At 35.5% G+C, this 12,938-nt stretch overlaps 3 protein-coding genes across 3 annotated transcripts; all 3 read left to right on the plus strand.

Annotated features, from left to right (window-relative positions):
- Positions 1-489: 489 nt before the first annotated feature.
- On the plus strand, positions 490-2,459 carry LOC136783932 (large ribosomal subunit protein uL30-like). Its single transcript, XM_066744304.1, has 6 exons — positions 490-721; positions 773-1,207; positions 1,280-1,455; positions 1,530-1,777; positions 2,015-2,112; positions 2,312-2,459. The coding sequence occupies exons 2-6, from the start codon at positions 1,115-1,117 to the stop codon at positions 2,420-2,422; spliced, it is 726 nt and encodes a 241-aa protein (XP_066600401.1). The 5' UTR covers positions 490-721; positions 773-1,114; the 3' UTR covers positions 2,423-2,459.
- A 472-nt stretch (positions 2,460-2,931) lies between these two features.
- LOC136783938 (death-associated protein 1) lies at positions 2,932-4,912 on the plus strand. The gene is made up of 3 exons (XM_066744319.1): positions 2,932-3,159; positions 3,304-3,403; positions 3,906-4,912. Exons 1-3 carry the CDS (start codon positions 3,111-3,113, stop codon positions 4,063-4,065), a joined length of 309 nt encoding a protein of 102 aa, XP_066600416.1. The 5' UTR covers positions 2,932-3,110; the 3' UTR covers positions 4,066-4,912.
- Positions 4,913-5,184: 272 nt separating this feature from the next.
- On the plus strand, positions 5,185-12,798 carry Erk7 (Extracellularly regulated kinase 7). Its single transcript, XM_066746828.1, has 11 exons — positions 5,185-5,588; positions 7,002-7,221; positions 7,317-7,447; positions 7,808-7,983; positions 8,449-8,588; positions 8,704-8,896; positions 9,084-9,224; positions 9,308-9,492; positions 10,111-10,245; positions 10,538-10,692; positions 11,658-12,798. The coding sequence occupies exons 1-11, from the start codon at positions 5,499-5,501 to the stop codon at positions 12,267-12,269; spliced, it is 2,178 nt and encodes a 725-aa protein (XP_066602925.1). The 5' UTR covers positions 5,185-5,498; the 3' UTR covers positions 12,270-12,798.
- The last annotated feature ends 140 nt before the right edge of the window (positions 12,799-12,938 follow it).

The following is a 12,938-nucleotide window of genomic DNA, read 5'->3' on the forward strand; positions in this document are numbered from 1 at the left end:
GAAGTTAACTGAAAGGTCGCCGAATCAATTTCCTATGGTGTATGTAGTGCACAGTGGGAAATCAGTGGAAAATTGAATCGTGTGTGGTTCAGCTAGCTTCACTCTGTAATTTAACATGGAAAATGATTACTATAAACTATAGCTGAAAGCACACACGATTCAATTTATAGTTGTAGTATATACATACGAACGAAGCAAGCGAGTGAGTTAGGTGCGCGAAGTAAAAGCGCTGGTCTTTTTAATGCGATTCCTAAAAGCATCGAAAAATTATGGGAAAGCCATACCTGGCGATTACTGTACTATAGAGACCGTGCACACCAACACAATGATAGCGAAGTGTCAATGTATAACTGTATACGTATAAATAAATTACACTGAAAAACTGCGAGAATTGACCGATAGTTTGCGCTGATAGTATGCATATACACCAATATACATTCTTATCTCACTGTCATTGTGTTGGTGTGCACTGGTGTGCACGGTCTCTATTCAAAATGGCAGACTTAGCAATTGGTAGTTTGGTTGTATGTAGTAATATGTGTAGGGTATTAAAGAGTTACATACACCGGAGTGATGCCCGGTGTCACAAGCTAAGTTAAATTGAGCTATTTATACTATATTCTACGTAACATAATATAGTATAATTAGTTCGATTTAACTTAAATAAGACTTGTGACACCGAGCCTGAGGAAAGGAGACGGAGGGGCTACGTTCATTTATGGTATGTACTGGCAGTACTGAAAACCTATATTTTATGTGACATACATTGTAGAGTTTTAGCACTCGCAGCATAAACGAACGCAGCCGGAGAGTGCTCCGGAACGAGACGGCCACCGTGGGCACCGTGCCCTGCAGCCCAACCCAACCCGAGATTCAAGCCATTTCAAGTCTAAAAAACCAGTCTCGATCCAGTCGATACTCGATCCTCGGATTACTCACCACAACACATCTCCGATCTCCAATAATATTTATTGATCAGTCTTTACGGGTAATAACGAATTAGAAAAAAATAACTTTTCCGAACAATTTGAAACTCCCAAAGAAAATTAAAAATCCCCCCGGACGTTCCCGTAAGGTTAATAAAAGAAGTCAGTGTCCGGGGAAAAGAGGACACATGGCAACCCTACAGACTGTACCAGAATCGGTACTTAAAAGAAGGAAGCGTCGCGAAGCAGCCGAGGCAGCACGTTTCAGATCTTCCATTAAAGTAAGGGATATGGTTTTGTCTCTATTCTTTTCTCGTTGGGCCGAATAATAGTTAATTCATTTTACACTTTAGCAACGTGCAGACAAATACAAAAAAAGAAAAGAGATATTCAAAAGGGCAGAGCAATTTGTTAGGGAATATAGAACAAAAGAGAGAGATGTAGTTAGACTTAGTAGGCAAGCAAAGAACCGTGGAAATTATTATATCCCAGCGGAGGCTCGCCTGGCATTTGTAATTCGTATTCGTGGGTATGTAATTATTTGTCTCACGATTTAATGTAATGTATATATACATAGTTAATAACAATAACAATTATTTTTAGTGTGAATCAAGTAGCACCCAAGATACGTAAGGTATTACAGCTTCTTAGATTAAAACAAATCAATAATGGAATATTTCTTAAACTTAACGAAGCTACAATTAATATGCTACGTATTGTTGAGCCATATGTTACATGGGGCTATCCAAACCTCAAATCCATACGAGAAATTATATATAAACGTGGTTATGCAAAAGTAGACAACGAACGTATTTCTATTACAAGTAATTCCATAATTGAAAATAAATTAGGTGAGTTTTGGTATCTAATTTTAAATACCTTTTAATGCATACACTATTGACAAATCCATTGTAGTTGCTGCTCATATAAGCTTCTTCTTTCCAGTTTGTCATAAAATAATTAAAATAAATAAAATGGCTCAATAATAAATTCTCTTATTGAGCATGACTATTATTTTAACAATATTAAAGTTCATGCTGTACATTTATTTAAATTTTTGTAATTAAGGAACCTATTTTCTTGTTTAGGTCACTGTGGAATAATTTGTACAGAGGATTTAATTCATGAAATATTCACTGTTGGTCAAAATTTTAAATATGCAAGCAATTTCTTATGGCCATTCAAAGTAAGCACAAAAAACAAAACTTTATTTGACATTAGCATGGTGATAGTATTTTTCTAGATTCTATTACCTCCCAAAATGTCATAAAGTAATACGAAGTTTAATCTGACTAGCAATGTTGTTCTTGCAAGTCTACAAAATTTCAAACATTAATCTACAATGCTTTATTCCTATTTTGTTACCTGATATATCTCTTTTACAGCTCAATACACCAAATGGTGGATGGCGTAAGAAAACAATCCACTATGTTGAAGGAGGAGACTTTGGAAATAGAGAAGATAAAATCAATGAACTTCTCAGGAGAATGGTTTAATTTTGTATCAATAACAATTACACATCTGTTTATAATACTTGTGTATTTTATTTTTTTAACCTTATATTTTACTAATATAAATAAAGTAAGAATAATGTGCAAACCATTTTAGGAGCACTAACAGTCTATCTCTAAATTTATAATCTAATAATAAAAGTTGGGTGATATGTTCATTTTCTTTTATCTTCAGCCTGGTTAGATTCAGGTAAATGTCCATTGGCTTGCAGAGAAAATGATGAGTTTACTTTAAGTTTTATTTAATTGACAGTAGTAACATTTCTGTGATTGCTCAATTAGTCTTGTCATCAATTGGATACCGCGGAAACCTTATGGAAAGGTAGAAGCATGTTTTAAAAATTAGCGTATTCCGTGCGCGTGTAGATTTTTGACGTCATATCCGGCCATAGGATCAAAATATGTAGAGGGGTCGCTCTCTTTAATTCCAAAAATATTTCTGACAATTGTCACTCTCCGTTTTAAGCAGCACCTCTGGTCAGAAAGTAGCAAAGACTTTGATTACAAGCCAACAATCGTTGACCGGTCTGGGCTGGTCTCTGCCGTCTGGATTTCTCTACTTCCTCTACTTTACAGTTTGGTTTCGATTAGTGACATTTAAAGACACGTAGTGCGTAAGCATATTGTTGTCTAGCGAAAAGAAAATCCAGTATTCCGAATTACCGACTTCATAATGTCAAGTATCGAAGAATGTAAATTGAAAGGGGGACATCCACCAGCAGGTTAGTAAAAAAGCAGCAGTTATTCCCAATTGATAAGGAATGTAATTCCTTTCCCTCAAATGCGCCATATGCACCTGTGAATTCCAAGGCCACCTGGACATACTGTAGACTTTAAGGAACACTGATCTTAAAAATATTTTTCAGTTAAAGCTGGGGGGATGAGGATTACCCAGCATAAAACGCCAAAGGATGAAAGAGATATAAAGCCTAGCAAAGATAGCGAAGAAAGTAAACCTTCGACGAGGTAAACAAAGACACCTTATGCGTCTTACTTTTTATCTTTTTCATTCCATAAAAAATTGATTACTCTTCGGTAAGCACTTGATCGGATATTTTTCTAAAAAATTTAGTTTAATTTTTATCATTAGCGATAAGCTTTATAGATTTGTTGTAACTATTAATTATTGACCTTCGGGTGGTAATATACAGTAAGCGGTAACACTTTCTATATACATTCCAAGCTTATAAGATAAACAAGCTTATCTCAGTATTCAATAAACATAATATCACAATGTCACGTAAAAATAGAAATACTCCCGATACGTGTGTTTCATTGACATTTAAGAGTAATAATAAATATATAAATTTAATAAAATTTAGTTTCCTAATTTCACATTTATTTTAAAAATAGAAAATAATGACATTTTCTGTAAATGTTACTAAAACAGCTAAAAGATTTATATTTATAATACTAGTAAAAAACGACAATTTTTATAATAATAAAATATGTCTTTATTTTATGGCAGTCCACCGAAGACAATCATGATTAGCGGGGTACCGGCAAAGGGAAATGCAGATTTTCCTCCAGAAGCTGTGCAACATTTTCATGAAAAACCTACACCCACTCATGACGCAAGACCTGCTCATTGCTCGCGTCCGATTATCATTCAACAACCAAGGAAATGAATGAAATAATTATGATTATAGGTGCCTAGGCAGGTCGTAAAATTTTATCAAGCCATAGGGTCATCCAGTAGGCTTTTTTATTATCGAATTCAAATACATTTAAATAATAAGACATGTTCCAACTATTCCAGATTTAATATGACGACCTGCACTTAAGTATTCTGGTCTCCCACTAATATATAGGGAGCTTTCAGAGTTTATTACTGTTGAGAGAAAAGAAAAAGTTTATTTTATTGTAATGCCATGAAACGTATCCTGTATCCGCATTAAGACGAGACGGTCGAGTTCTCGTTATTTTTTTGAGTGGCAGCTATTTTTTCATTCTTAAAAGTTTCTTACCTTCATTTATATCTATATATTAGGCCCAGTGTAACAATTATAACAGGCAAGCCTCATGTACAACATAACGAGCAAAAATCTGAAAATGCGATTTCTGATTGGCAGTTATTGAGATTTTTGCTTGTTTTATTGTACATGAGGCTTGCCTGCTATAATTATTACACCGGCCCTTAGTTATACTGTCATGATTGTTACTATAAGTATTATTCAATATTTGTGAAATACTTTGGGACCAGCGTGCATTCTGATGATAAAGCAGATATTTAATTATAATAAGCTTCGCGTCAGAATGTGCTGTTTACGTGTTTACGATTTGTTACTCAATTCTTGAGTAGCATCTTTAATGAACATAAAGATGTTAATTGATAAGTTTGACTCGTTTTAGTAATTAAATTTCTTATTATCTTTAGATGATGTAGCGCGAACGAGGTTCATAAAGCTGCGGATGGTTTATATACTATAATATTTCAAAATGAAATAAAGGTACAAATAAAAAAATACGCACTTACATTGTTCTTTACTCTAAGTTATCTAAACCTTTGCGACAAAAATAATGTGTATATTTTCTATTTTTGTGCAGAGTCTATTGTAAAATTTTAAATGTTCGTTAAAAGTATAGAACTTTTAAATTAAGCACATTTATATTTTGTAATGATATTTATGGTATTATACGGTTAAGATTGGTATAGGTCTCATTGACTTTGCGTCACCATGAAAATTGATAAACTTTTTTTGAATGAATTCGCTACCAGGCAGTATCATCTGATCGGTGGGGGACACGCGATTTCTGTCGGTACTCGGTAGATGTGTAGGGGAGGGAGAAGCGCGATTCTATGTGGGTAAGAGTTTGTAGGGTAGTTAGTTGTTATGGCAACGCACATGAACACTATAAACACAATGATTTCGATGTATCAAACGCGCGGCAAGAAATAACTGCTCGACAGATTCTCCCATTCTCCTTGCTGGTGTGTAAATATGTGAATGGCCCGCTGATCTGAACGCCGTGTCCTACGCCAGGAAAATTCTCAGGTGCTTCTAGAGATTCCCCGGCACAATTGGACATCGACGTAACATTTCCCCAAGAAAGACTCAGAATGCCCGGAAAAGACAGCGCGGAAAAAGTATCCGAGATCGACACTCATGTCGCCAAACAGTATGACATCATTAGACGACTTGGCAAAGGGGTATTTAAGCAAATCATTCTCTTCGTAATCTTTATTCGTTCATCGCGATTAACCATCGCGTATCAACTTGTTTTTACTTTAAACGTTAAAATCTGTTCTTGCTACATGAAACTTACCAACCTGAAACAGCTTGATATAACCTAATTATTATTATTTATATTCGATATTTATTATATATCTGTATACCTGTAAAGTGTATTGTGTTATTTTAAAGGGAGATTACCGTCGAGGAACCTGAAAAAATGCATTACCTTTCTGAATTGTGTTTTCATACAAAATACTTACTTTTGAAAACAGGTTTCAGCATTTATCATTTTTCTATAAATAAGGAGTACATTCCTGTTTTATTGATACAAGAAAATCCCAAATGGCGTCAACAGCCCCTGTTAAATGAAGTTATGAACAGTTCTGTGTGAGGCGCTCTACAGCCTTATTACTAATCCATCTGAATGAAGAAATGGTGAAACATTCTTAAATTAGACTAAATTCACTGGGCTTTAACGTTTTCTTAATTTTCGAAAAGTTTCCAAGCTTTTAAATTGCAATCTTTTAAAATAAACAATGCAGTGAGTAAGAAAAAAATTTTTTTATTTGAAACGTCCGCCAATTAGAAGTTTGGAAGCTTTTCGAAAATCAAAAAACAATAAGGGCCAGCGAATGTAGTTTGATAATATTTCATCATTTTTTTATTCAAAAGGATTAGCAAGGGGGTAGAACGCTCCGCGTAGACTAGTTCATAACTTTATTTAACAGGAACTGCTGATGCCATTTGGGATTTTCTTGTATCAATAAAATTGGAATGTAGTTTTTATTGATAAGAACATAATATGTACTGAATCTTATATTTAAAAGTAATTATTTGATATATAAAAACAATTCCGAAAGATAATGCAACTTTTCAAGCCTCTTCACGGTAACCTTCTCTTAAAGTATTATTACAGATTTTTTATTATTACATTGTTTTCAAACAAATCTGATCTTTAAACTCACCAAACCATCCTAACATTGCAATAGACCATTTTTATTCATAACGGAACAAAATGTATTATAAAAGTGTATACACATAGAAGTAGAATACAATCGATAGAAAAGGCCGGAGGCCATCACCGGCGCAACGAAAGACAATCGTGGCGTGCAAGGAATTATCGTTATACCATCATCGTTAACCCAATAGCTAATAGGCAGTTGATGCATTCTATCTCAATAAAATACCTAACAATAGATAATAATTATTTAAAAAATGCAAAATACTGCGGAAGATAGGTTTGTTTTATTAGCAATAGTTCATTCTTTTCTAACGGTTTCTCTAGCTGAAGACTTGAAGTATCTCTGATTCAATTAGGAAGCAGATGTATAATACAAAGTTATATTCATAGTAAATATAAAAATTGAATGATTTTTGGTGAATCGTAGGCATATGGAATCGTGTGGAAGGCGGTGGACAAAAAAACGAAAGAGACGGTAGCAGTGAAGAAGATCTTTGATGCCTTCCAAAACCAGACTGATGCCCAGCGTACTTTCCGTGAAATAATGTTCCTCTTATCATTCTCCAATCATCAAAACATCATTAGGCTGATCGGTCTTCACAAAGCGAACAACGACAGGGATATTTATCTCATATTCGAGTATATGGGTGAGTTTTGTCAATTGACGAAGAATTCACGGTGTGGTTCCTCTTGCGATGATGCTCAAACTTTAGCCTGAAACGCTTTCGACTCGTGTCTTTAGAAACCGATCTACACAATGTCATCAGGAAAGGCAACAAGCTCAGGGAGATTCATAAGGCCTATATAATGTACCAATTGTTCAAAGCCATCAAGTATATTCACTCTGGCAAGGTCATCCATAGGGACCTCAAGGCGAGTTCAACTATTGATATGATATCGTCTTAAAATCGAATTATCATTCATCCAATTATGGTAACCATTACAGTTGACGAACATTATTAATTACTTTGATCAATCGAATATTTATAATTACGTTTGTAATTTTCAAATCAGAGTGCAATCGATAGGACCGTATGACTCTTTAATGAGTCTTTGATGAAGTTTTTTAAATTTTCTCTTTTGAGCTATCTCGAATTTTGATCAATTTAATTAGCGTTCATTAAACAACTTACCGGCTTTGCAATTTATTTGCGCAGCATAAATTTGGCATTGGCAAAAATTTCCTCGATTGTTTGATCAATTTATTTATTTATTTCGTTGTATATGTAACAGCCGTCCAATGTTCTACTCAATACTCAGTGTCACTGCAAAATCGCTGACTTTGGATTAGCTCGCTCAATTATGCAATTAGGGGAAGGCGAAGGTGATACCGGAAATGACGCAACTCTAACAGATTACGTAGCCACACGTTGGTACCGTGCACCGGAAATACTCATTGCTTCCAGAAGGTAAAACGTTTTTATAAAAATCCTATTTCTCCTCATCAATAAATAATCTCTAATTTTATTGGCGTTCTTCTTATTATCGTTTTTACCTCTCGCGTAAATATCTTTAAGAATATTCCAAATTTATTCCCTGTAAAGACCTTAATCAGGCCTTTGAATTTGCTAGCAGGATATCCTACGAGCAAGATATCGTTGTAAAGGCTACTTTGGAGAAACTTCTCTGAATAGTTCTTGTCACTAGAACTGTCCCCATATTCTTTGACGCATTAATGAAACACTGCAAATAACTTGGATGTAACTTTCCTAGACAATAGTCTTAACTGGAAACACGGTCCAAGTCGAAATAATCAAACTTGAATATTCGTGCGTCGTTTCAGCGAAGATTATAGAGCAACTTTTAATTGAAACCGTAGCCGTTTTTCTATTATTACGTCGATGCTAACTTTGGTATTATTTGTGACTTCTCAGATATACAAAGGGAATAGATATGTGGTCGCTGGGATGTATTTTGGGTGAGATGATGCTCGGAGAGCCTCTATTTCCTGGATCGTCGACGATAAACCAAGTGGAGAGAATAATGGTGACTTTGCCTCCACCGACGGAAGAAGGTGAGTAAAAAAACACCCTCAACAATCCACAATTTCTTTGTTCCTTAAAGAAAAATGTTCTTATGATATATATCTTCGATCAGTCTTCTTATATCATATGCATTGTTTGTCGCAGATTTATTGTCAGTCAGTGCTGGATACGGCACAAACCTTTTGGAAAAAATGCCAGCAGGACCACGAAAGACTTTGAGGGATATGCTGAAGAACGCACCTGAAAAAGCGCTGAATCTGGTTTGTAGGCTGATTGTTTTCAATCCAACGCGCAGGCTAACAGCGACTCAGGCTCTTGAGCATCCTTACGTTGCCAAGTGAGTATTTCTTCTCATAAAGAACCGATCCTTTCATCACCTTGTTTTGTATGATATGCTAAAAACTTGAAGAAACAGGTCTTCAAGACGTAGTTTATTCTATTTCCTCTTACCTTATGTAGCATTTTTATTAGTCGAATAAAAGCAGACGTTTTATTGAAAATTTGCTCGTCATTTTCGTTCACAGTTTTCACAGCAGACGCAACGAGCCAGAACGAGGTTCGAACGTGATACCATTGCTGAGTGACGACGTACAGCTATCCGTAGACGAGTACAGGAATAAGCTCTACTCGATGATGGACGAGACGCACCAGAAGCACAGGAACATGTGAGTAGAAAAAGCATCGATAAAGTTGAAATGATTGGGTGGGAAATTGGCGTGGATTAGTGAACTCTGCATTTTTTTTCCAGGAACAAGTGGAGAATAAGACGTCTCTCGGAACATATCAGGAAAGAAACGACGTCGGCTGGGTCGAAAAGAGCTATTATTGTTGGACAGGCCGGTGACGTTGTCGGCAAAAACTTACGATATTCCTGCGGCGATGTTGCCAGGGTTAGAAGTGGGAACGATTTTCACAATCTTCGTCAATTCGATGGTAGTTGCTCTTTAACTATTTGACAATCCTCTTTCAAACGAACCATTGCAGCAGTGCAGTCTAAATATTTAGTAAACATAATATTCTGCAGAGAAGCGCTTAACATAAATTTCATGCCGAGTGTAATGATGCATACGTGAAATGCTCTTTTAGCAAGATACACTTGTATCGAACTGGAAAAAGAGGTTAAATGCCAAAAACCCTCAAGTTCGAGTGATCTCGCAAAGTTCCACGTACACTCGTATTATATCGGTCTTCCGATTCAATGAACTTCAACCGAGTTACGGTATATACTCACCACAGTTGACAATTGGGAATCGAGTAGTGTGTGTACCATATCTTCTAAGGTATATACGTATCCCGTTTAATGCTGAGATATTTTGGTCCAGGATGAATCATGTCCTCCTACCAAAATGTTAATATTCTGTTCTGCTTGAATTAGATCCTTCGAGTAGTATTACATTTAATTTCTGTTTATCTGAAAACACATGTCGAATTATGTTTGAACTTATATTTGGATTTAATTTAGAAAAGTAATTGATGTAACGATCATTTCGGTGATGCTTCAAAATTGCTAATGAAGTTTCGTTTTCTAACGAAGACTTTTATTTCTTCAAGGTCGCGGGGCGAATGGTAGAAATCCAAGCGTGCCATTTCACGGGGACGGAAGTGGCCACTGCAACAAGAAACGAACGATAAATGCAAGTACGGAGACATCGGTGCAAGGTGAAATCAGGCACACGCGATTAAACGGTAAAGCTTGCAATGAAATTGATTATCATCACGCGACGAATACTCTTACCGAGATTATCCCATCCGCCATTAATCATTCTCTCCCTCGCTTTCCAGACCCTCTCCTCTTCTATCTAATCTTAATTAATACATACCCTTAATTAAGTATTATAAAACGAGCAAACTCATTTCCACATTAACTATATGAATGAGCCAGTATTAATAGCAATATATAATATTGGGCTTCTTAACTTGGACTCTTCGCTCTTAATTACTTGTTTGCACTTGAAATATTATTATTTTTGTATTACAGGAAAGAACAACGTTGCTACGCAATACATATGCAACATGGCCAATAGCAATAATAGAAATATTCCTCCAACGGCGGCCAAGAGTTGTTTGTACTTGAGCCAGCAACATCGGTATTCCAAATCCCAGCGTTCCATACAGTCGGACCAAATCATAGCGGTAAGAGTTTTGGTATAATTCAAGTAATTCGTAGAAAAAAATCTTGACCCCAAATAGACTTAGCTTTATAGCATTCCACCTTATCAGCAATCTTCAGTGCAAAATTATAAATAAGCGCTTCTGTCGTTACAGGCCACTTGTCGTGTGGGATTCGTTTAGGTATTGTAAAATTTTCACTTGCATGTATCGGTTTTCGTCGTAGCATACATTTATTTTCATCCACATACAGAGCATTCGTTTGGACGGTGAAGCTAATTCAATTTTGTCGTCTTGCAATTTTTTTGAATTCACGGACAGTTGGAGAATATTGATGAGTTTTCTTCTTCCCAATATTACTCAAAATTGGATGCATTTCACTTTTTAAATTGATCGCACATCCAATTATAGTATATTGAACTCAGAAATCTCATTATAGTTCATCGATTATCTTATTTTCGGATTTTGTTCCCATCCAATTTGTTTGCTAATTTTGCATTGCTAGTAGAAAGTCCATCAGTATTCTATTTGCCGTTAAATCTGAAATTTAAGTTCATTACCTTAGGGACTATTGTTCCCAAGGCTAATTTCGTCTCGCAAGGAGCTTTTTCCTTTGTTATAATACCCCGATATTTTTTCGCATCGTTCAATAATTGGCTTACATAAACAGCAAGTGTTAATTTGAATTGAAAATCACATTGATGTTATTAGTTTTAGCTACAATAGTGACGCCATGTTACTGTGAATACTATATAGAATTGAAGAAAGTGGGCTTTCAATTATTACTGAGTCGAAAATAGGGTAGAGCAAAAATTTGTAGTTTTATCCCACGATTCTTTTATCCAACTCCTGACAAGGGAATGGATCAAGAATCGTTTGTAATAAAACCAGCAGAATGCTTTAATCGTATTACGTCGGGCTGACATTTACGATAGGTAATTGATTAAGAAAAATAATAAAACTAAGTGTATTTTAACGAACTTTTGCAGAGTTCCAGTATAAATCGTATACGTCCCAAATTACGACGTAACTGTAAGCAACGATTGACTCCTGTAATTCCAGCGGCAAAGGAAAATCCGGAGAGAAGAGCCTCGCTACCCAAACAGTTTGAGCTGAATCCAGCTGATGCAAAAATCAAATACCTCACACGAATGCCAAACATAACTAAACGTTTTTCATCTACCAATAACAGTAACAACAATAATATTAGCAACAGCACCAGCAACAGCAGTGATCTATGCCGAATGAGGAGCCACGATCAAGTTATACACGAATACCTCAATCAGACTTTATTCCTGTTGAATAAGCAGAGACTCCAAGAAAGGATAGATCTTTCCAAACACAGCGAGCAGAAAATTCCGAGAAAATCCGACAATGTAGGAAAAACTAATTATATCACTCCTGACAAATATCAATTGCCTAAGAAAAATCTTCAAAACAACGAAGAGGTTAGATTTTCCTACATAGAAACGCCGGAGAGTAAAAAAAAGAAGTCAACGGGAAGTGATGGAGCAAAATTTTTCACCAGTTACAATCAAACTCACGGAGTCATTACTGCGTCCGCTTATAAAGAATTGTTTACAGGCAATTTTAGATGTTAGCGTATCGTTTTGCAATCGGGCTTCTGAGTTTTTCAGTAAATTAATCTATTCTTGTACGAGAAACACGATGTTCAAGCTCTTAAATTCCAAAGTACACGATAATTTAAAAAAATATTTTACGCCTCTCTTTTACATAATTAAGCGTAAAATACTGTGATAAAAATTATTTTAAGGCGTATGCCTAGCTTCGTCTGTGCTCAGAAGCCATTGGTTATTGTGTCCTGGAAATTAAGTGCTCAAGTAAATAAGCTTTTGGACGACTCTCATGAAAATGTAATACTCCTCATGGATTATTTACAAAGCGCTTGTAGATCTCTCTATAATTAAAATTTAACGACCATCCACGTAAATTGGAACAAAGTCATAATATCGCTACGAGAGTGACTATAATTTTTAAGAAACTTGTGCAATATAATTATGATTAAAAAAACTAGGTAAATTCGTTTGTAAAATATTTGTATGTTACAGTATGTCTGATATGAATTGTGTCGAGTCCCATGTAAGTCTATAACAGTTTATAATAAAATTGGAAAGAGTGATAAATGCTTACCTGATCATTTTTCTAAAGGATAAAACCTTTAAGAGTAAGGGATGTTCACTCCAGGTATGTAATCATGCTACTTAAATTTCCATATCTTTCTCCTGTAGATTTCAAGAATTTGTACATCA

This window comes from Prorops nasuta, unplaced genomic scaffold (assembly GCF_024137725.1).
Source record: "Prorops nasuta isolate Cenicafe-Biocafe unplaced genomic scaffold, Cenicafe_Pnas_1.2 PNAS00003, whole genome shotgun sequence".
In the NCBI taxonomy this organism is placed as follows: domain Eukaryota; kingdom Metazoa; phylum Arthropoda; class Insecta; order Hymenoptera; family Bethylidae; genus Prorops; species Prorops nasuta.

Bases quoted from the DNA above. Each gene is read 5' to 3' on its own strand.
- LOC136783932 (XM_066744304.1), top strand. From the start codon at position 1,115: ATGGCAACCCTACAGACTGTACCAGAATCGGTACTTAAAAGAAGGAAG. The intron at 1,456-1,529 runs GTATGTAATTAT...AATTATTTTTAG, and splicing joins TTTGTAATTCGTATTCGTGG to TGTGAATCAAGTAGCACCCA. The intron at 2,113-2,311 runs GTAAGCACAAAA...TCTCTTTTACAG, and splicing joins ATTTCTTATGGCCATTCAAA to CTCAATACACCAAATGGTGG.
- Erk7 (XM_066746828.1), top strand. From the start codon at position 5,499: ATGCCCGGAAAAGACAGCGCGGAAAAAGTATCCGAGATCGACACTCAT. The intron at 9,493-10,110 runs GTAGTTGCTCTT...TATTTCTTCAAG, and splicing joins CAATCTTCGTCAATTCGATG to GTCGCGGGGCGAATGGTAGA. The intron at 10,693-11,657 runs GTAAGAGTTTTG...GAACTTTTGCAG, and splicing joins AGTCGGACCAAATCATAGCG to AGTTCCAGTATAAATCGTAT.
- LOC136783938 (XM_066744319.1), top strand. From the start codon at position 3,111: ATGTCAAGTATCGAAGAATGTAAATTGAAAGGGGGACATCCACCAGCA. The intron at 3,160-3,303 runs GTTAGTAAAAAA...AATATTTTTCAG, and splicing joins AGGGGGACATCCACCAGCAG to TTAAAGCTGGGGGGATGAGG. The intron at 3,404-3,905 runs GTAAACAAAGAC...ATTTTATGGCAG, and splicing joins GAAAGTAAACCTTCGACGAG to TCCACCGAAGACAATCATGA.